The sequence below is a fragment of the Bison bison genome, unplaced genomic scaffold (genome assembly GCF_000754665.1).
Source record: "Bison bison bison isolate TAMUID 2011002044 unplaced genomic scaffold, Bison_UMD1.0 scf7180017864037, whole genome shotgun sequence".
NCBI classification, from domain to species: Eukaryota; Metazoa; Chordata; class Mammalia; order Artiodactyla; family Bovidae; genus Bison; species Bison bison.
The window spans coordinates 6674940-6695762 of NW_011494609.1; the positions used below are offsets into that span (position 1 = coordinate 6674940).

Below are 20823 nucleotides of genomic sequence, written 5' to 3' on the forward strand. Positions count from 1 at the left end.
GGCGTGCGGGGCGTGGGGCGGTGGGCTGCGGTTGTGCGGGAAGCCCATCCACCCTGGGGTAGGGGGGTGTCTGGCTGCTGCTCTGCTCCCTCCTCGGTCTCCAAAGCTCCTCTCCAGGCCAAGCTGAACCCAGACTGAGAGCATAAAACGGCCACAATCGCCAATCTAACTTTTTCAAACCTCAAACCGCGTGAGAGTCGCCACCGAGCACCAACCGCTCTCCGCGTGGACGTTCTCGCTTTAACTGCAGTTGCGCCTGAAAGTCACCGCCTCTGAACTGCGCGGGTGACGGCGCAGGAGCCCTAACACGGTACCAGGTGCAACCCAAGAACAATCTGAACGACACCCGCTCACTCGGCACGCGAGAGGCCGCCCTACCCAGCCGCCCTTCCCACTCCGCCCTCCCTGCCCACCCGGCCTTCCATCCGCCCTCCTCGGCGTCTCCACCCTCCGTCCGCGTCCCCGCCGCCGAAACCCCGGAGGCCTCGAGGACGGAACAGACGGTTCACACACATTCTGCTGGAGCCCGAGGCTCCGAAATCTGCTATCTTTCCTATTGGAACCTGGATGCAGGGAGGCGGAGCTGACCGCACAAAGTGGCTCGGGGCCCGGACACCGCGCACGCGCCCCGCGCCCCGGAAGCGCTCCTGTGCCCTCGCGGCGACCCGGAAGTGGCCCCGGCCTCGGGCGGGAGGGAAGAGAGCAGAGGAGGCGAGGCAGAAGGCGCAGCTGTTGCCTGGACGATGGCGGGGACGGCGCTCAAGAGGCTGATGGCCGAGTACAAACGTGAGTTCGAGACTGCACCTTGCCCGCAGTCCGGTGCGGGGCGTGGACTCCGTCGGTGCGCCGTCGGGACGGGTTCGTGCGACCGCCCGGAACAGCCCGCGACGTCCGGCTGGGAGAGGCCGGCGTGGCGCTGATCTGGAGACGCCGGCTCTGCGGTAACAGGAGGGCCCGCTGCCCCAGCCTCGCGGACGCCCGCGGGTCGGGGAGGGGCACCTCGCCGGCCTCCTGGGAAGTCCAGGAAGCGTCCTGGGGATAGTGGGGAACGCATTGTGATGGGCCGGAGGTGAAAGGTCAGACTCGGGTCTCCGCTTTAACGAAGGGTTTTTGAGCGGTGCCACCTACCTTTCTTCTGGGTGGTGTTGACACAGCGTCCTTAGTGCTTAGTGCCCGCAGGATTTTCTGATGTTTGCTGAAGGCAAAGGGGAAAACGAGAACCGTTCTCTGCCTTCTACCGCGGAGGCGCCCTTGGAGTCTCGGTGATGAGTGGGGGACGAATGCTCTTGTGTTTGCCGGGACACGGTTGCAGCCTGCGTGCGCTTCACACCTGCCGGTCAGCTGTCCGACCTTGGCCTGGCCCTCGCCCCGCACCTTCCCCCATCCCCATCTGTGAGGATGGACCTTAGGCAGGTGCCTGACAGCTGGCTGTCTAGAGCGTGCGCTGTGACAGTTGTCGTTATACTGAGAACACTTTCAGAAGAAACTTGAAGATAAACTACAGTAATGAATGTCATAAGGCGAACTGGTAAACATGCGCGCACCCTAAATCGTCTTGGTGGCTCTGCACAGAGAGTATTGGTGTTTGGCTGGAGGGAACCCGTGTTGCAAGTGCAGGCTTATTAAAATAAACGTTTAAATAGTGCTCACCATCCAGTGTTCTCTAAGGTAAGAATGTATGTTTAGGAAAGCCTTCTGGGGGCAGAGTGGGGAGATACGGTTCCCCCTGAACAATTTGGGGTGGGGGCCACTGCCTCTGTCTTCTCATGGGACACCTGGCTGGGGTCAGGTGTCTGGGGACACATGCCATCTCCTGCCATCCCAGTGTGTGTTGCTGTATCTGTTTGTGTGTTTGGCCCTGTTTCTAGACTGCCAGTGGGTGTTATTTTTGTAGAAGACACTATAAAACCCCTGCACAGGAAATTTAGGTGGCTGCTTCAGTCCAGTCTTTGCATCTTCGCGCTTGTATTTTCTCATGTTGTCCCTTTACCGAACTTAAAAAAGTCTCATTAACTATTTCAACCATATTGTCAGTTTGTAGTAATAATATTGTCAGTTTGTAGTAATAAAATGTAAATAGCAGTTGATTTTCAAAGCTGTATCACAGAAATGTATCTTGTGTGTTTTAATGTGTAAATGCACAACATTTTGGAGTGTATGTAGCACAGAGCTCTACAAGTGTGTCCCAAAGACGCCAGTCCCCGGTTACCCACCAGACACTGACCTGGGCACCACTGTGAGGGACTTTGGAGATGTTGGTAACTGAGGAGCTGACACTAAGGTGGGGAGAGTGTCCTGGGTTATCGGGTGGAACCCAGTCATCACACGAGGCCCCCAAACAGACGAGGAGGCAGGAGGGGAGGTCAGGGACCCAGAGCAGGAGAAGGACCCCTCTGACAGGGCTGGGCCAGGACCAGAGGAACACGGTGGTCTCTGGAACCTGAGGACGACCCCTGGCTGGCAGCGGTGAGGACCTGGAGCCTCAGTCCTGCAGCCGCTGGGAGTGGGATCCTGCCAGGCCCCTGAATGAACTTGGGTGGCAGCCTTGTGAGAGTATCAGCAGAGAACCAACTGGCCTGTGGGTGCCCAGCCTCTAACACAAAAATTGTGAGGTCATCAGTGGATATTGTTTTCAGCCACTGAGTTTGTGGTCATTGTCACATCAGCTGTAAAAAATGACTACAGTGTATTATGGGGGGTTTGTTCTTGATGCTGTATCTCAGGAACATGACAAAGTTCCACTTAGTGATTCTTGTCTTTTGTGCCTTAGCATCCCGGCTTGCTGTCCTCCTGTATTTTAGGGTGGTGCATCCTTTGGGAAGGTATCCCCCCAGAAGCAGTTTCTGTGTGCCAGGGATTGGATAGATTTGGATGGGGTTTAGGCCCACTGTCTTGTACTTGAATAGTCATAGAACTGCAGAAACTCTGAGGTGGTAGGACCTTGGGTGTGAGTCTGTTCAGGCTCCTGATTTTACAGATTTTGTAGGGAATTGAGTAACAGACAAAATGATTTGCCCAGGTTCTTACAGCCAGAAAAAAGGAGAGACAGGGAAAGAACCGAAGTGTCTTAAACCGACCTCTTTTCTTGATGTTTTATCTTCATGCATCTGGGATTTTCTAGGGGTATCATAGATGGACTTAGAGCTCCCGTAGCAACACATCACAATCGAGTGGGCTTAACACAAAAGAAATTTATTATGTCACAGTCTGAAGGCTCGAAATCCCAGCAAAGTGTTGGCGGGCCTCGTTCCTCTGAAGGCTCTAGGAAGATCCTTCCTTGCCTCTCCCAGCTTCTACAGGTTGCTTCCCACGGCCGGCTTCCCTCTAATAAGGATGCCAGTCATTGGTTAGGACCCATCCTAATCCGGCGTGTCCTTGTTTTAACTCGATTACATCTGCACAGCGCCCGTTTCCAAATAAGGTTACATTCACAGACTCCTGGGGGCGCTGTTAAAGCCAGTACGGTATAGTAGGAACCCCAGACTTAGGTGTGTAGAGCCAAGCCCCTGTGCTTCTGCACCTTGTGGTCCCACAGCCTTCTCTGTCTCAGCTGGAAGCAATCCGTAGAAGCTGGGAGAGGCAAGGAAGGATCCTTCCCAGAGCCTTCAGAGGAACGAGGCCCACCAACACTTTGCTGGGATTTCTAGCCTCCAGACTGTGACATAACAAGTTTCTTTTGTGTTAAGCCCACTCGACTGTGATGCGTTGCTGCGGGAGCCCTAAGTCCATCTGTGATACCTCTCAGCCTTGTTCTTCCAGTTGTTTGGGCTGCAAGCCTTCGATTGTCTTTGCTGATTCATGTTATTCTGTATCCACGTGTAGTCTGTTGGCCCACTTTCAGACTTTCTCCTCTATCTGGGGTTCCACGCTGGCCCAGGCTCTGTTGCCAGCACAGGAGAAATTCAGGTTGGGTCACTCTGCCCAGAAGCCCTCTTAGCCTCTGACCTCTTAGCCTCTGTGTGCCGCAGCCCTTCTGCCTCTGATCTCATCGACCCCTCTGCCCAGTACGACTCTTCAGCCCCGTGGGCAGCCCTTCCCTGCCCTACTCCCCTGGAAATGCCGTCTCTGAACACCAGACACCCTGGCCTTCCCATTACTGTCGTCCTTCCCTGTCTTTAACTCTTTTTAGCTTTTTAAAGGTTTTATTGTGAAAGGTGTTGTATTTTAAACAATATAGGAGGTGTACATTCAGATGGTATAGTGAAATGACACGAGCTTAAGGAGAATGTTAGCAGGAACTGAGCAGTCTGGTGTGTGTTCCTTCCCACCCCCACCAGGAGTGACGACCACCGAATTTGTGTTCCTTGTTCTTTTCTTTATAGTTCTGTCACTTAATATCCTCCTGCATGCATGCATGCCAAGTCGCTTCAGTCGTTTCTTACTCTTTATGACCCAATGGACAGTAGCCCACCAGGCTCCTCTGTCCATGGGATTCTCCAGGCAAGAATACTGGAGTGGGTTGCATTTTCTTCTCAGGGATCTTCCCCTCCCAGGGATTGAACCAGCGTCTCTTCTGTCTTCTGCATTGGCAGGCAGGTTCTTTACACTAGTGCCGCCTGGGAAGCATGTGATATCCTCCTACACATTTTACTGACTTCTGCCTGGTTTTATACTTAGTGGGGCTGGGATTGCACAGTATGTATTCTGCAAATTGTGTTTTTGCTCAGCACTGTTTCTGAGATTCATTTATTAGAGCTGTGTCCATTTCACTGCTGAGTAGTGGTTATGTGTTACAAGTGTTTTATCCCTGTTTGTGCTTTGTCTTTCAACCTTTGTGGTGTCTATTTTCCTAGCCACCCTTTTGTAAACAGTTTTATTGAGGTATAATTGACCTGCAGTAAGCTGGTCTATAAAGGGTTCATTGATGACTTTGGTGTTCGTGCAGCCGTCCCACCTCCCGAGCCGCCTCCTGCCTCTTTGTAATCCTCTGGGCCCTATCTTTCCTGCACCCCCAGCGCCCAGGCAATGACTAATCCACCTTCGGTCATGTTTATCACTCTCCTAGTTGTTTGTATTTTCTTTGTCAGAGGTCTTTCACTCTGCAATCATGTTGCGATTCTTCAAGGTTGCTGCTTTGGCCAGTTGTCGCTCCCTGTCCTTGGAGAGGGACGTTCCTCTGTGTGGGCAGACCCGCCACAGCTTGTCACTGCATTCGCCTGTTAGTGGACCTTTGGGTTGTTTCTAGTTTTCTTGGCTGTTACAGGTAAACCTGCTGTGAACATGTGGCTCCCTGTCTTTCTTTTGAGTAAGTTCCTGGGTCACATGTGAGATGTGTGTTTGATTTTTAAAGAAATAGCCAAACTGTTTCCAAGCAGCTATACCATTTTACCTCCCCAGCAGCAGGGTATCAGGAGGCCCACTGACTTGCTGACACTTGGTGTGAGCAGGTTTAAAGTTTTAGTCACTCTGCTTGCTGGGTGTGTAGTGGTATCTTATTATGGTTTTAGTTCCTGTTTTTATGTGCTGTCCTTATATCTTTATTGATAATATGTCTTGAGTCTTTTGCACAGTTTTTAATTGAGTTTATTGTTTCCTTATTACATCCTAAGAGTTCTTTATATAATTCTGGTGCAGGTCTTCCGTTCGACATTTTGAAAATGTTTTCGGTTAGACTGTGGCTTGCCTTTTTAAGCCTGCGGTAAGAAGCAGGTGCTGCTGCCCGGTTAGCATCTGGAGTGCGCTGTGCGGTGTGAGCTGTGTGCACTGGCTGTTTGGCAGGACTCTTGCTCCTTCACTTGGCTTCCCTCTGTCCCTTGAGTGACAGCACCTGCGGCTTGCCTTGTAATTTTCATAACAGTGCCTTTAAAAGAGCAAAGGTTTTAAAATTTTCAGTGACGTCTAGTTGATTGACTTTTAAACCATTTCTTGCCTCCTGTGTTATGTTTAAAAAATCATTGCCTAACATAAGCTCACTAAGGTTTTCTCCTGTGATTTCTTTATACTGTTAACCTCTTATATTTCAATCTGTGATTCATGTCAAGATTTGTGTGTGGTATGGGATAAAGATCAAGGTTTATTTGTAGATGATTTCCAAATGGCTGTCTGAGTTTTTGAGTGCTGTATTAGCTTGCCTGGGCCTCTATAACAGAGTGCCACAGGTTAAGGAGCTTAAGCCACGGAAATCGCTTCCGTAATCAGAGATCCAGTGTGGCAGCACTGGCCCCCCGAGGCCTCTCTCCTGGGCATGTAAACAGCCGTCTCCTCCTTGTCCTCACGTGTCCATCCCTCTGCGTGCTGTGCCCTAATCTCCTTAAAAGGACGCCTGTTAGAGTGGATTAGGGCCCGCCCCCCCGACCTCATTTAATTTTAATTATTTTTTAAAGATCCCAGTTATGCACTTTTCTCCATTTTGTGCCACTTGCTGCATCCTGGAGTTCATCCTGTATGAGGACACAGAGGTGTCCCGTCAGTAGGGGCGTCATAATGTGACTGATCCCCTGTTGGTAGACATTTGGGGCGTTGCCAGCTCTTTTGTTTGTTTGTTTGCTATTACAAAAAGCCTTGAAATAACTAACTTTACCCACACGCCTTTTCTTATTTTTACCCTTGTGTCCAGGGGATAAATTCCAAGAAATAGGACTGTTGGTCAAAGTTTATATTTTATTTTGTGCGGTATCTATTTTTTAAGTCACTACTTAAAACAATGTTTTTATCAACCAATTATCATTCTCAAGGAATCAGTGGCAAAGAATGGGCATTGCAAATTTCTCTGATATTAAGATTTTGTTTCTTTTTTTGAAGTTTTTATCATTAAACATGAAGCAGTATGGTTGTGTGTGTGTTTTAAAAACAAAACAGCAGAACAAGTAAACAGAGCGTTGTTTGTTGTTCAGTCGCTAAGTCGTGTCCAACTCTTTGCGACCCCGTGGACTGTAGCCTGCCAGGCTCCTCTGTCCCTGGGATTTCCCAGGCAAGAGAACACTGGAGTGGGTAGCCATTTCCTCCTCCGGGGGATCTTCCCAACCTAGGAATTGAACCTGCGTCTCCTGCTTTGGCAGGTGGGTTCTTGGGGTTGCTGTAATTCTTTGCTGACCAGTAGGTGCCGCTGTTGACCAAGGATGGGGTCAGGCTGCTGGAGGTAGCTGTTCTCCAGCTGCAGAGTTTAGACCTTGCCCTTCCCTGAAGGGAGGGTGTCATTGAGGGGGTTGGGGGGTAGTTCCCAAGGAACTCCATGCAGGAGGAAAAAGGCCAGCTCTTTTGGGTGCAAGTTCCTCCTCCAGGCCCAGGCACCTCACTCCCTTTCCTACTGACTATATCCGCCACCCCTCTTTAGCTCTTTGTAGTTCATCTATCCTAATCAGTTGAGGCAGTGACGGATTTTATTTTCTTGAGCTCCAAAATCACTGTGGACAGTGACTGCAGCCATGAAAGTAAAAGACACTTGCTCCTTGGAAGGAAAGCTTTGAGAAACTTAGCATATTAAAAAGCAGAGACATCACTTTGCCGGCAAAGATCCATCTAGTCAAAGCTATGGTTTTCCCAGTAGTCATGTACGAATGTGAGAGTTGGACCATAAAGAAGGCTGAGCACTCAAGAATTGATGCTTTCAAATTGTCATGCTAGAGAAGACTCTTGAGAGTCCCTGGGACAGCACAGAGATTAAACCAGTCAATCCTAAAGCAAATCAACCCTGGATATTCATTGGAAGGAATGATTCCAGAGAGGTCTTATTACTCTTAGTTACTATGCTTGATCAGGGTCCATTCTCTGTCCCTTCCGGTAGCAAGCTATGTGTTACTGTCTAAAACTGCTTAGTCACATCCAGTGACTTCTCACCTGCTACTTCGTCAGATTTTTCTAGAAGTGGATTCATAGTTGGGTGTTGTTATAATTTGTTACAAGTTCCTCTGCACAGAAGCATCTTGGTTGCTACCTAGATTCTAACGCTAGTCTTGAAGTCATGACATCAACAATTAAAAAAAAAAAATTCTGCAGCGTGTCTCTTGGTGCCCGTGTGCACACATACCTGAGTTTACACTCTGGAGATGACTTTCTGGGTCATGTTTATTGTTGTTTAGTTGCTAAGTCATGTCTAACTCTTTTGCCACCCCATGGACTGTAGCCCACCAGGCTCCTCTGTCCATGGGATTTCCCAGGCAAGAATATGTGTCTGTGGCTGAGCAGTGTCCCTGGTGTAGATGGATCGTACCTTGTTCATTTACCAAAGATAGACATTTGGGTTGTTTCCTATGTGAGGCTGTTATGATATTCCTATGCCGGGAACATTCCCGTACGAGTCTGTGGGCACATGCATTTTACGTTTTATTTAATTTTACTCCATTCCTGTTTTCAGGCGCCATCCTGTGTTCACGACCCCTGATTTATGTGTCCAGCCTGGACTGCTCTTTAGGGCTCTAGTCACAGGTCCAGTTTCCCCCTTGACAGACTGCATTTAGATGACTTGTAAGCATCTTTAACTTGATGTTTCAGAACTAGACTATTTACATCCTTCTGAAACCTGTTTCTCTGGCGGGATTTTCCAGCTCAGCAGCATGCATCCTCCCTGTGGTTCAAGTCTGCCGTGCAGTTGCACCCTGACTCTCCCCGGCTTCAGTGGCCCACAGAGTTCAGCAAGGTGCCAGGGTTTCTTGGGGCTTCATGCTCACGGGCTCCTCTGTAGGAGCAGAGTGGTTGGGTCACCACCCCAGCAGGTGCTGAGCTCGGTGGGGCCCCGCGGGGTCCTCTCCCAGGGAAGACTCAGGAGACTGCAGGTCCTTAGTCAGCATTATCATTTTGATGACCACTGTCAACATGACAGGAATTCCCATTCAGTCGGGATTTAATATATCATGTTTGATTTATGAGCTTAAGTCAGAATAACCAGCAGGAGTATTTTGGAAAGTTAAGCCAGTTTGTTTGTTTGTTTTTTCATTGTAAAGTGAAAGTGTTGGCAGTTCTGAAAGTTTCCTTTTTGCTGGCAGAAAGAACTGTTCACACAGTCTTGATCTGAAGTGTCAGTGCAGCCGGCATTCACTTGGGACAAGCAAAATTTCCATTTGCTAGTATGTATGCCATGTCATGTATGAATAGCTTTATATGTTTTACAGTTTTTTGTTAAAATGCAAGGTAATATGCATTCTTTTTCATAATGGCTTTACCTTTTATCTTACAGAATTAACGCTGAATCCTCCAGAAGGAATTGTGGCAGGTAAGGTTCTGTGAAGTTCAGTCTTTATCATTTACTCCTAACTGCCAAAGTTTCCTACAGAATTAAAGTTGTGGAATTTCTTCTTTGCCTGCAGGCCCCATGAATGAAGAGAATTTTTTTGAATGGGAGGCATTGATCATGTGAGTTCATCATATGTGTTGTTTGGTTTTAAGCCTTTACTGGAAATCAGAACTGTGAGTCACGTTCAGCAGTGTGACTGCTTGGAGGCGTCAACGGAGAGAGAAAGGCCAAGTGCACCTCTTCTGTTGAGTTTTTCTCTGTCTGAACATTTGAACTAATTTACAAAACAGAAACCGTTGCACAGACTCAGGGAAGAAATTTGTGATTGCCTGGGGGGATGGATGGGGGAAGGGATAGTTAGGGAGTTTGGGATGGATGTGTACACAGTGCTGTATTTAAAATGGATAACCAACGGGGGCCTGCTCTGTAGCACTGGAACTCTGCTCAGTGGTATGTGACAACTTGGACGGGAGGGGAGTTTGGGAGAGAATGGATACCTGTATATGTATGACTGAGTCCCCTTGCTGTCCACTTGAAACTGTCATATTGTTAATCAGTTGTACCCAAATATAAAATAAAAAGTTTGAAAAGAAAAAAATACAAACAGCAGGAACATTCATCCAAAGGGAACGAGTGTTTCCTTAAAGCCAGTGAAAGGCTTAGTTAAGTATTTGTAGAGTTTCAGAATGATGAAGTTTGGACTCTGGGTTAGCCTCAAACAGAATGGGCTCCGGCTTTGAAGAGTCCTTGAGAGCCCTGGCGGTGGGGAGGGCTCCTCGGTGCGGCGGGGCCCCAGGCCTGTGGGTGCAGCCTGGATTCGTCTCCCCCTCCTCGTCCCCCACTTCTCCCGTCCCCTTCTCCCCGCCTTCCCAGTCCTTCCGGTCCCCTGCTGCTGCTCTGCTGTGTACCGTGTCTGGCCTTCCCTTGTCCCTGGCTTAGAGACATGGCTTAGTACCAAGGTGAGCACTGTGGTTCCTGACTTCATTCTAGAAAGGTCCTTCCCGGATGTCATATTTCACTGTTAAGTGTCGCTTCTTGGAAAGAGCAGTGGACTTTTGACTCCAGAGTGTTCTTTGGCCCTGTGACCCAGGCCCTTGTTTTCTTTCGACCTTAGGTGTGTGATTCTTGACTGTTCTTAGGTGGTATTTTAAACAAAATGTGGTTAGGTAGAATTTAAGGAAGTTGAAATTAAACTCAGTTTCAGTGTTCTTGTTAGTAAAATGAGGCCTTTCGGTTAGCTAGCAAGTTTTCTTCAGGTGGGATTTTGTTGGGTCGAGGCATGCTCTGGCGGGGCAGGCCTGGGAGGTGTGTGAGGTTTGCTGGAGCAGGTGTGCACCTGGGCATGCAGTGTACTGTTAGCATCAGCAGATGCTCTGCATTTGCTCAGTGCTCATATCAGGTTTCGGAGAAGGCAATGGCAGCCCACTCCAGTACTCTTGCCTGGAAAATCCCATGGATGGAGGAGCCTGGTGGGCTGCAGTCCATGGGGTTGCTAAGAGTCAGGCACGACTGAGCGACTTCTCTTTCACTTTTCAGTTTCATGCATTGGAGAAGGAAATGGCAACGCTCTCCATTATTCTTGCCTGGAGAATCCCAGGGACAGGAGCCTAGTGGGCTCCCGTCTATGCGGTCGCACAGAGTCGGACACGACTGAAGCGACTTAGCAGCAGCAGCATATCAGGTTTAGTCTGAGACAAACTGCTGCTGAATGTTGTCTGTGGAGCTTAGATTAATACGTGAAAATTGGTGTGAAAGTGAGGTTTTTTGGTAAGCAAATTGTTTTAAAAATCACCAATAAACACTATCCAAAGAAAATATGTCACACCTAGCATTGCCTCATCGTTTGTTACAGCCAGCGGCTTGGGCCTGTGATGCCCATTTCTTTCCTGTGTGGAAGTGCTTTTGGCAGGAGGATGGCTTCACAGTCTGTGTTTGTATCTAGCAGGTACTGTCCTTCACCCCCTAAGCAGGTCCAAACTGGAGGGCACGTCTCCTGGTCAGCCTGTCTGCTTTGAGGCACTCAGGTCAGTGGTAGCTTTTTATCTTTGGGGAAACAGGAGATTGAATCCCGTGAGCTTGGTCTGTAATACGTCCTTTCCATCTGTCAGGTCACGTGCATTCTTTCTGTCCCGCCCAGGGCAGCCTGTCTGTGGGTGCACAGGGGTCAGCGAGCCCCTGATGGCCCTTCAGCCTTCCCAAGCCGTGGCCGAGGCACATTTAACAGGACATGAGAAGCCCTTCTGGGACACTCGAGCCTTCCAGTGTGTGTGGTGTTTTTTAAAGGATTTACTGCTATGAATCTGTTAGAGTAAATATTACTAATTATAGGTAAATAGTATAAAATTAAACCAATATTTTGAAAACTTATCTTAAAAAGTGATTAGAACTGCTCTAGGTAGAGCACTTTTGTGTTTGAATAGGCTTTTGCGTTAGTGTGGAATTCCCCGGCCCCGGGATCTGCTGAGATTGTGGGTTTTGGTCCCGTTCCAGATCCTTCCACAAACAAGAGGCCGTTTACAAATGTGCTGAAAACATCTATTAAGGAATTAACTGTCCTCCCATTGATTTGTCTCACTCCGCTGTTCTGGCAGACGGCTGACTGAGTTTTGCTCCTTGGTGTGATAGGTTTTCTCTTTCCTCTTTTTATTCTTTGATTGTTTCCTGAGTTCCCTCCATTCCCTTGTGCTTCTAAAAAGCGCTGTGCCTGTTTCTGGGAGCCCGGTGCTGTTGGCTTTGCTGTAGTGCTTACCTACGAGGCCTCAGCTGTGCAGCGAGGAAAACGTCTGTTCAGATGTCCCAGCAGCAAATACCGAGAGCCAGTCATATGGGGGCCTCGTCTGAGGATACAGATGTGTCCCGGGTAACCCCACAGCTCTGCCCTGAAAAAGCAAGGTTAAGGGCCTAGGATGGGAAACGCAGCAAATTAAGGAACAGTAATGAAGTCGCCACAGCCTGTTCTTGGACTAAAGGAGACAGGAACTCCAGTGACTCTCAGCCCAGCTTAAGGTAGATTTTGAGCCCATGGCCCAGGGGGAAAGGACTGGGGCTTTCGGTCAGTCCTGCTGAGGGCTGTAGGTCCCTGGGCTGTGTGTGTCTGAGTGGCTTTATGGTTTTGGGCAGTCACTCTGCCTCTCTGGATCAAAAGCTTTGTCGACAAATGGCTTCACCTCCACCTTGTCCAGCTCCAGGGTCTCTGGCCTGTGCAACCTCAGTGGCCCTTGCTGCGGTGTGGCAGTGGTCGGGGGCGGTGGACACGCGCTTTTGCAGGATAGGAGGAGCCCTGCCATTCAGGGTGGTAGTTTATCTTCCATGTCAGGACAAGGCGTGGAGTCCTTGGAGTCTCGCTGCCCGGTTTCTGTCCTACCTCAGGCTTCTTAAAGCAGCTGCCATGGTCGAGCTGCTGTCCCATCTCCAGGTCAGGGCCCTGAGGCTGTGGTGAAACGAGCAGACCTGCCCCCCTTCCTGAATGGCTGGGCCCTTGGCTGACTCCATCCCCGTGTCTGCCGGCACACTTGGGTCCCAGCTGGTTCACACCCGCTGTGGCTAGACTTCCCCGATTGAGGCCCTTCCTAGGCTGTGCTTGGCCCATGCTGAGTGCCAAGGCCACTGGCATGGTGCCGCCCTCTGTACCAGGCTTTCATGACGAGTACGGAAGCTGGCTCCCGTTAGTGCTGTGGCTGCTCAGATGAACCTGAGCTGTTACAGCACATGTGAATAATTTGTACTGCATGTCCTCTGGCCCAGCAGTTTGCTGCCTGGGGGTCCTTCATCGCAGTGTTATAAAGGACTTATGGTGGTCCAGTGGATGAGAACCTGCCTGCCAGTGCAGAGGACATGGGTTCCATCCCTGATCCGGAAGGATCCCATAGGCTGCAGGACAGCTAAGCCCTTGCGCCACACCTATCGGAGCCCGCGTGCTGTAGGGCCCTCGAGCCACAACTGCTGAAGCCTGCGGGCCTAGCGCCCGTGCTCCTCAACAAGAGAAGCCACCACGATGAGAAGCTCGTGCACTGCATCTAGAGAGGAGCCCCCCTCTCTGCAGCTAGAGAAAGCCCACACAGTGACAAAGACCCAGCGTAGCCAAAAACAAAACCTGAAAAACAAACAAAAAAAAGAGGTGTTATGAAGACCTGTGTGTGAGGACGTTCATTGCAACATTCACTGCAGTCATAAAAAAAAATGTGGAAACGTCATTGTCCCGCCCAAGTTATGGACGTCCAGTCAGCAGGATGCCGACGGCACAGCCACGGTTCATGCAGATGTTGGAAGGCAGGTCTAGACCAGTGTTGTCCCTGAGTAGGGCCGCTCCTGTGGGATGTTGGGCCATGTCTGGAGACACTGTGGCTGACACCCCCAGGTGGCAGGGGAAGCTCTTGCCCTGTCCTGGGTGGGAGAGTGCTGAGTGCCCCACAGTGCCCAGGATGCCCGAGGTGGCAGTGGTGTTGAGGTTGAGAGACCCTGGTGTGGCTGGGTACATTGAGCAGCTTTATTGAGAAAGGATCTACATGCAGAGTTTTACTTGGATCGAGTGTGCCAAGTCAGTGATTTTTTAGTACATTAAATAAGGAGAGTTTTGCAGTCATTTTTAGAGCATTTCCAGAAAAGTGCTCATGCCTGTGTGCACTCAGTCCCCACTCCCACCCTCAGCCGCTGGCACCATCGATCTGCTCTCTGACTGTTGACTGGCCTTTTCTGGACTTTTCCACAAGTGGAGTCAGGATAGGGCCTCTGGCTCCTTCTCTGGGCGTGGTGCCTTCGAGGTTCCTCAGTGCAGCCTGGGGCAGCGGCTCCTGCCTGTGTGCTTTATCTCCTGCAGGGATCTGCCCACCCCCCGGCAGCTGTTTGGCTGTTTCCCTCTTGGGCCGTTGTGACGGTGCAGCTGTGAACTTCGGGTCTAAGTGTGCAGACAGGTGTCCCGTCCCCTGGGCTGAGTGCCCAGGAGTAGACTTGCGGAGCCACGGTTTCACGTTCCCACCTGAGTGCTGAGTGTTCACTTCTTCACTTCCTCACCCTCTCTGTGCTGTCTGATGCCAGCTGTCCTGGTGTGTGTGAAGTGGGTCTCAGTGTGGGTTTGGTCTGCGTTGCCCTGGTGACCGAGGCTATTGAGCATCTTTACATGGACTAAAGAGCCATTCAGATGTCTTTCTTGGTGAACTTAGAAAGTTTTGCCCAGTTTTAATTGGGTTGTCTTTTATTTAGTCCTAAGAATTCTTTATATATTTTGGATGCAAGTCCTTTATCAGATGTGTAATTTTCAGATATTTTTCCTAGTCTGCATATTTTCTTTCCATTTTTTAATTTTTTAGGCCATGCTGTGTGGCATATGGGATTTGGGATCTTAGCTCCCCAACCAAGGGTCAAACCTGTGCCCCCTGCATTGGGAGTCTTAACCACTGGACCACCAGGGAAGTCCCTTCTTTTCAATGTCTTAAGAGAGTCTTTTGAAACTCAAAGGTTTTTATTGCTGATAAAGTGCAGTTTCATGGGGTCGCACACGACTGAGGGGCTGATCTGAACTGAAAGTGCAGTTTAGCAGTTTTTCTGTGTATAAATTATGCTTTTGGTGTCATATATCCAAGATAACAAAGATTTTCTCTCATGTTTTCCTTTAGAAGTTTTATATTTAAAGTATTTAAATTTAGATTTTGGGGCCTGTTTTGGATAATTTGGGGGTATAGCATTGGGTAGGGGGCAGCTTCATATCTTTTGCATGTGACTGTCCCTTTGTCAGAAAAGGTGATGGCACCCCACTCCAGTACTCTTGCCTGGAAAATCCCATAGACGGAGGAGCCTGGTGGGCTGCAATCCATGGGGTCGCTGAGGGTCGGACACGACTGAGCGACTTCACTTTCACGTTTCACTTTCATGCATTGGAGAAGGAAATGGCAACCCACTCCAGTGTTCTTGCCTGGAGAATCCCAGGACGGGGGAGCCTGGTGGGCTCCTGTCTATGGGGTCGCACAGAGTCGGACACGACTGAAGTGACTTAGCAGCAGCAGCAGTCCCTTTGTCTTGCACCATTTGTTGAAAAGAAAATCTTTCCTGTATTGAATCACTTTGGACCTTTGTCAGAATGAGTTGACCCTTGGTGTGAAGGTTCTGAATTCTGTCCTGTTGACCTGTGTCTAACCCTCCGTGAGTGCCGCACATTCTCCGTCACTGCAGTTTGATAGTATGTTTGGAACTTGGGTAGTGTTCTGTTCTCCCTTTTCAAGGTGTTTTACCTGTTCTGGGCCCCTTGTGTTTCCACTGGAATCTGGGGATCCGCTTGTCAGCTACTGTGAAGAAGCCGTTGGGATTTGATCGGGATCGTGCTCAGTCTTTAGATCAGTTGGAGGCGTGTTGACTGTTTAACCATCTTGAGTGCTCCAGTCCACGCACGTGGAATGTCTCTCCACTTATTCAGGTCTTAAAAAACTCCTCTCGGTGGTGCCATGATACTTGTTAACGAAGTGACCCCGTTTTGTGGGTGAAGGTGCGAGTGGATGCGTGTGGAGGGAATCCCGGAGGGTAAGCAGACTCGGCAGTGGCCGCCTCAGGTGGGTCAGGAAGGGGAGCATTTGCATTTATTCTCTATGCTGCTGTGTTTGCGTGTTGTCTAACATACCTGTTTTCTCTAGAGTCAGAGTTTACATTGTCGATGCTGTTGTCCATGTCATCATTCGCTATGACGTTCTTGTAATTGATGGACTTATTTTGTGAGCTTTAAATATAGTTCAAATCTATTTGATGTAAAGTTTTCAGAAATTTCTGTTACAGGCAAAAGTTAGGGGATAACTGTAGGCTACCTTTAGAGAGATTTAATCATGAAAATAATTCTGTGGAAGGAAACTGTATTTGTTACTGCCATGCTTTCCTGAAATGGAAGCCTGGTGCTTTTCTTCCTCAGAGTGACCAGCACTGGTTCTCTACGTCAGGACCTGGGGTGCTGAGAACATGACAGAGGCTCGCGGCTGTCTGGGCCCGTCCCAGAGACAGTGCTGAGGAGGGCTGGTCCCAGGTGGCTGTAGACACTCAGTCCAGCTAAGAGCACCAGGCTCCCACTGGCCCCCAGGACAACAGCTCCCTGTGGCCTGTCCTGTCTGTCCCACAGATGTAAGTCCTGTCAGCAGGACCTTCCTGGCAGCTTCTGCAGCCCCGTTGCTGGCCAGGTGGCCCTCATGCAGCAAGCGTGCCTTCAGTGACTTGGGGGCCTTGAAGCACAGCAGAGCACCCCAGAGCTGGAGTCCTGGCTCCTGGGGGCTGTGTATGCAGCCCATGTGGGCAGGGGAGGCAGGGGCTTTGGCATGAAGCTTTGACTGAGAGCAGAGCCCCTGATCTGGCACCCCTTGCAGCTGCCCGCCTGCCCGCCAGCTGGGTGCTCCCTGTGGTTCTACAGTGTGTGGGCAAGGGCGGTGTGCTCCCCTGACTGAGAGTGTCAGTGAAGCCGTGTGCCCTTCTTTTTTATGCTTTCATATGCTTTTTTTATGCTTTTTATGGTCCTGGCTTTGGAGAGTAATTGTTCCTAGGTGATCCAGTTCAAGGGCGTGCTAGTGAATGGGTTTACAGTCTGTCCATTACTTCAAGCCTTGTGTGTACATTTGAGACATCTTGTCTGTGTGCTGTGACAAACTTGAAAAAGAGAACAGCATGAACACAGCTTCTTCCACACCTGCTGCAGCTGGAGTGACGGGCAGGCTGCGGTCCTGGAACATGCCTGGCGGGCAGATGGCTCACCGAGCCCAGACACACCCAGGTTCCACGGTGGAGTGCCCTGGCCTCCCCATCGCCTTCGGAATGCAGCCGTGGGCTTCGTGTGTTATCTCTTGTGTTACAGTTTTAGAGATGAGAAGCAAAGCACAGTTCTTCACTTAAGGGTGATGTTGGAAGATTAACCCCGGGTGTCTCCAGTGTTTATTGGCTCTACAAGTGACCGCAACCACTGTCCTACAAGAGGACCGAGCCTTGCTGGGCCTGGTCGGGCGGGGACGTAGGTGCTGTGCTCACGGTGCCGGCCCCAGCCTCTCGCTCCCCTATAGCCGGGAGAGCAGAGTGGACTGCTGCTTTTTCAGAGGAGACCAAGGCCATTCTGCTCTGCTCTGAATGCTGGTCTCAGAAAGGAAATAAAATACATCTCTCAGAGCTCTGCAGTAATTGAGGTCATCATTTTAGTCAATTACAGTAGAAAATAACTCATAGGCTTTGAAGAGTTTGTTTGCCTCAGATAAATATGGTTTTGAGGTGAGGCCCTCTTTAGTGGAAGAGGAGCAAGGCTGTCCTAAAGTGTGGCGAGAAAGCTGTCCAAAAACAACACTAATTATGTCTCCCATCTAAGTTCAGGAATTTACTCGATAGCATTTTCCGTGAAGTCAGCTGGCGTGCCACCACTCATGTGGGCACACCCGCGTGCTGGGCCAAGGCACTGGGTGTCCTGGAAGAGAGGAAGCCCCCATTTCAACCAGTAGCGAGCCAGAGTATTTGAAAGTAGCTTTGATATTTCAGATGTGGGAGCACTTTAGGAAATGTTTGATCTTGCTTCTGAAGCTGTGGACGACACAGTGGGTTTTGTTTTATTTTAAAGAAAGCCCTGTTATGAGAAACAAAGACCTGTTATCAAAGTCTTGAGCAAATACTAGTTGGCTCAGTCCAAAAACACGACCTACCTAGACATTCTTTTCTGTTCTGGCTCAGAGCTGCCAGGGACAGTGAGGCGCTGCGAGCCTTCCTGGCATGCCCGTGGCCTGCTCTGCAGGCTCCTGGGTCAGCAGCCTGGGCTGTGCTCTGCGCCGCGCCCCCTCAGCCACCTGATCTGGGACCCGGCCCGAGGTGGGGGGACCCTAGCCTTCTTGGCACCTCCCCTGGGAGGATGCGTGGGGAGCCCCGCAGTGGTGTTCATCCTCTGCTGGAGAAGTGGGCAGGGTGCAGACCCCTTCAGAGGGGAAGGCTTGGGACAGCTGTCGGGGAGCCCCCCACACTCGCCCCCTGTGTGGCCGTCCTGTCCCAGACTCTGGTACCGCTGTCTTGGACACTCATGCACCACACTGACCAGCTTTTCCCTCTGGTCTCCCCCAGAGTAGCAGGGACACAGTTTTCAGAATCCACGTGTGTGTCTTCCGTTGAGAAAAAATGGCTCCACCAAACCCTTGTTGCCTTGATCTCGTTTTGACCATTTCCACCTGCACCCCCAATAGTGGCGCAGTGCCAGCTCTGCTGCGCTGGGCGCCTTCACCAGGGAGAAGTCAGGTGTCTGCACAGGGAACCTCTGCTGTGGCACAGGCTCTCTGTCCCCTGCTGTCTTCGGGGCTCGGGGGTTACATTGGCCTCAGGCCCTCTCCGCTCCTGTGAAGAGAACAGGATCCCTTCTCCTTGTTGGACTGACTGCTCTTCCCAAAGTGTTGCCCTGTGTCAACGTGTGTAGCTGTTATTCGTCAGTTCTGCCTCCTTATAAACGTTTGCTTAGGAAAGCTGGTCTAAGTGTCAGGCCTGTTTTATGAGACATTTGTATCTGTGAGGGGAGGAGGTTCCCCCCTGTCACACTCTGAGCGGGGTGGCTCGCCGCTCTCTCTGCTGGCCTTGCATCTTGTCTGTTGTTCAGAATAGTGTTTTTAAAATTTGACAGGACTTTGAAAGTGGTTTGGCCCGTTTCTGCCATTTTCCACACGAGGAGGACGTGAACCCAGGCAGGCAGGCGCGTGCCTGGTGACAGCGAGGACTCAGGTGACTTTCGGCCCAGAATGTGGAGCGAGCCCAGGCCTGCAGGTCAGGGCTCGCGGCTCACACACGTGCGCTCGAGCCTCATCAGTCAGCCATCCCTGTGTGCTCTGGGTCTGCCCCTTGGAGGTTACAGAGTCACTTCTCAGGCACTTTCAAAAGCTACAACTAGCCTTCGAGATACCAGCTGGTGGCCGCTTGTTCGTTCAGTACAGTGGAGCCTGCTCTAACACGTGCCTTGGTGCGTGTACGGGATCCTGGGCGCCCGCATGCCGGCTCCGGCTCTCTTCTCTGATTCCGTTCCTCTGGCAGGCGCTGCGGCCTCACTCTCACCCTTGCTAATGTGAAACTCTGCCTGGCCCGCCCTTCATGGTTTAAGCCGGATTGGAAGGAGACAGCGACACAGTGCTTCCCATCCAGAGGCAATTCATCATGTTATTTAGATCATCTTTTCACCTGCATTTATTTGTAAAGCAGTAGAAGTATCTTGTACTTATGTCTATGGCACTCCACTCCAGTACTCTTGCCTGGGAAATCCCATGGATGGAGGAGCCTGGTAGGCTGCAATCCATGGGGTCGAGAAGAGTCGGACACGACTGAGCGACTTCACTTTCACTTTTCACTTTCATGCATTGGAGAAGGAAATGGCAACCACTCCAGTGTTCTTGCCTGGAGAATCCCAGGGACAGGGGAGCCTGGTGGGCTGCCGTCTATGGGGTCACACAGAGTCGGACACGACTGAAGCGACTTAGCAGCAATAGCAGCAGTACTTATGTCTAAAACATGATAGACTTTGAAGAAAATCTACCTGTTTCTGTTTCTCTTTTATATCTTCCAGGGGCCCAGAAGACACCTGTTTTGAGTTTGGGGTGTTTCCTGCCATCCTGAGTTTCCCACTTGATTACCCGTTAAGTCCCCCAAAGATGAGATTTACCTGCGAGATGTTTCACCCCAACAGTAAGTGCTCCTGAAGGAGTGTGCTGGCCCAGGGGCCTGGAGGTGCGCACAGGCAGGCGTGCGTCGCGTGCTGCGGTTCTGCCGTGTGTGTGGAATTTCCCATAATACACCGCTAGACAGTCACTGTGGTCAGTAGCGGCAGCTGAAGAAGTCAGCAAGTTCAAGGTGGTTAACAGTAAAATGCAACTGTGAAGACGATTGTGCGTAATTAAAAATAAGATTACATTGAAGATAAATACATTCTTTAAAATGACACCTGTGAGGTAGTTTAAAGACATATGTGGCCGATAAAGTTGTTGAGTTATGGGAGTGCTAATAGTCTGATAATATTATATTTGATGTTCAGATAATCAGTACGGTTTTAAAATTTAGCCTTACAGGGAGTGAGTATGTGTGCCACTTTTATTTTGTTAGTTGTTTTTGAGAGAACTGTGTGACAGCATCATGAAGGTTGGTCAGTCCATAAACACTGAGGCAGATTCGCCGTGGGTTGCTGGGGTGCCACAGTGAGCAAATAGTCAGAGGTAGGGGCTTGACGGTCAGGAGCTCCCATCTGAGGGCAGCGATGGGCGCTGATCACGGGGTTGTACAGATGAGAAGCCCCATGGGGGCCAGGAGGGCACCTGCGATGGGGGTGTAGAGCCCCCCTCTTGTGGGAGGAGCAGCGGGGGTGGCCAGGGTCTGTGTGGGGCAGGGAGGGGATCTGGCCTGTACAGAGGCCCCGTGTTGGGGGTGCAGGGGCAAACCAGGGCGGGCCTCTCAGTCAACATTAAGGATTCTGATGTTTGTCTGAGGAGCAGTGGAGGTCCCTGACAGGCTGGGAGAGGGTGTGAGGGGGTGGAGAGGCCGGCATGACCAGCGTGGTCTCAGAAGGGCCACGGTGTGCAGTGCAGAGGGCAGAGTGAGTGCACAGGTTGGGGCTTTGCCATGGCTGGAGGAGAGAGACTGTCAGCCTGGCACCAGCGGTGGGTGCTGGTGACGAAGCCCTGTGGGTGGGGGTGGGCCCC

The 20823-nt window shown here is 50.5% G+C and overlaps 1 protein-coding gene across 2 annotated transcripts in view; it reads left to right on the top strand.

Annotated features, from left to right (window-relative positions):
* The first annotated feature begins 653 nt into the window (after nt 1–653).
* The window catches only part of UBE2G2 (ubiquitin-conjugating enzyme E2G 2), a 26406-nt gene continuing 6236 nt past the window's right edge, over nt 654–20823 (top strand). The window contains exons 1-4 of one of the 2 annotated variants that reach the window (XM_010834883.1): nt 656–786; nt 9113–9148; nt 9243–9288; nt 19698–19816. In XM_010834883.1, coding sequence (XP_010833185.1) covers nt 744–786; nt 9113–9148; nt 9243–9288; nt 19698–19816 — 244 coding nt within the window. In that variant the 5' untranslated portion in view covers nt 656–743. Of the gene's footprint in view, nt 787–9112; nt 9149–9242; nt 9289–19697; nt 19817–20823 lie in introns of both variants that reach the window. The other variant, XM_010834884.1, reaches the window with a different exon arrangement.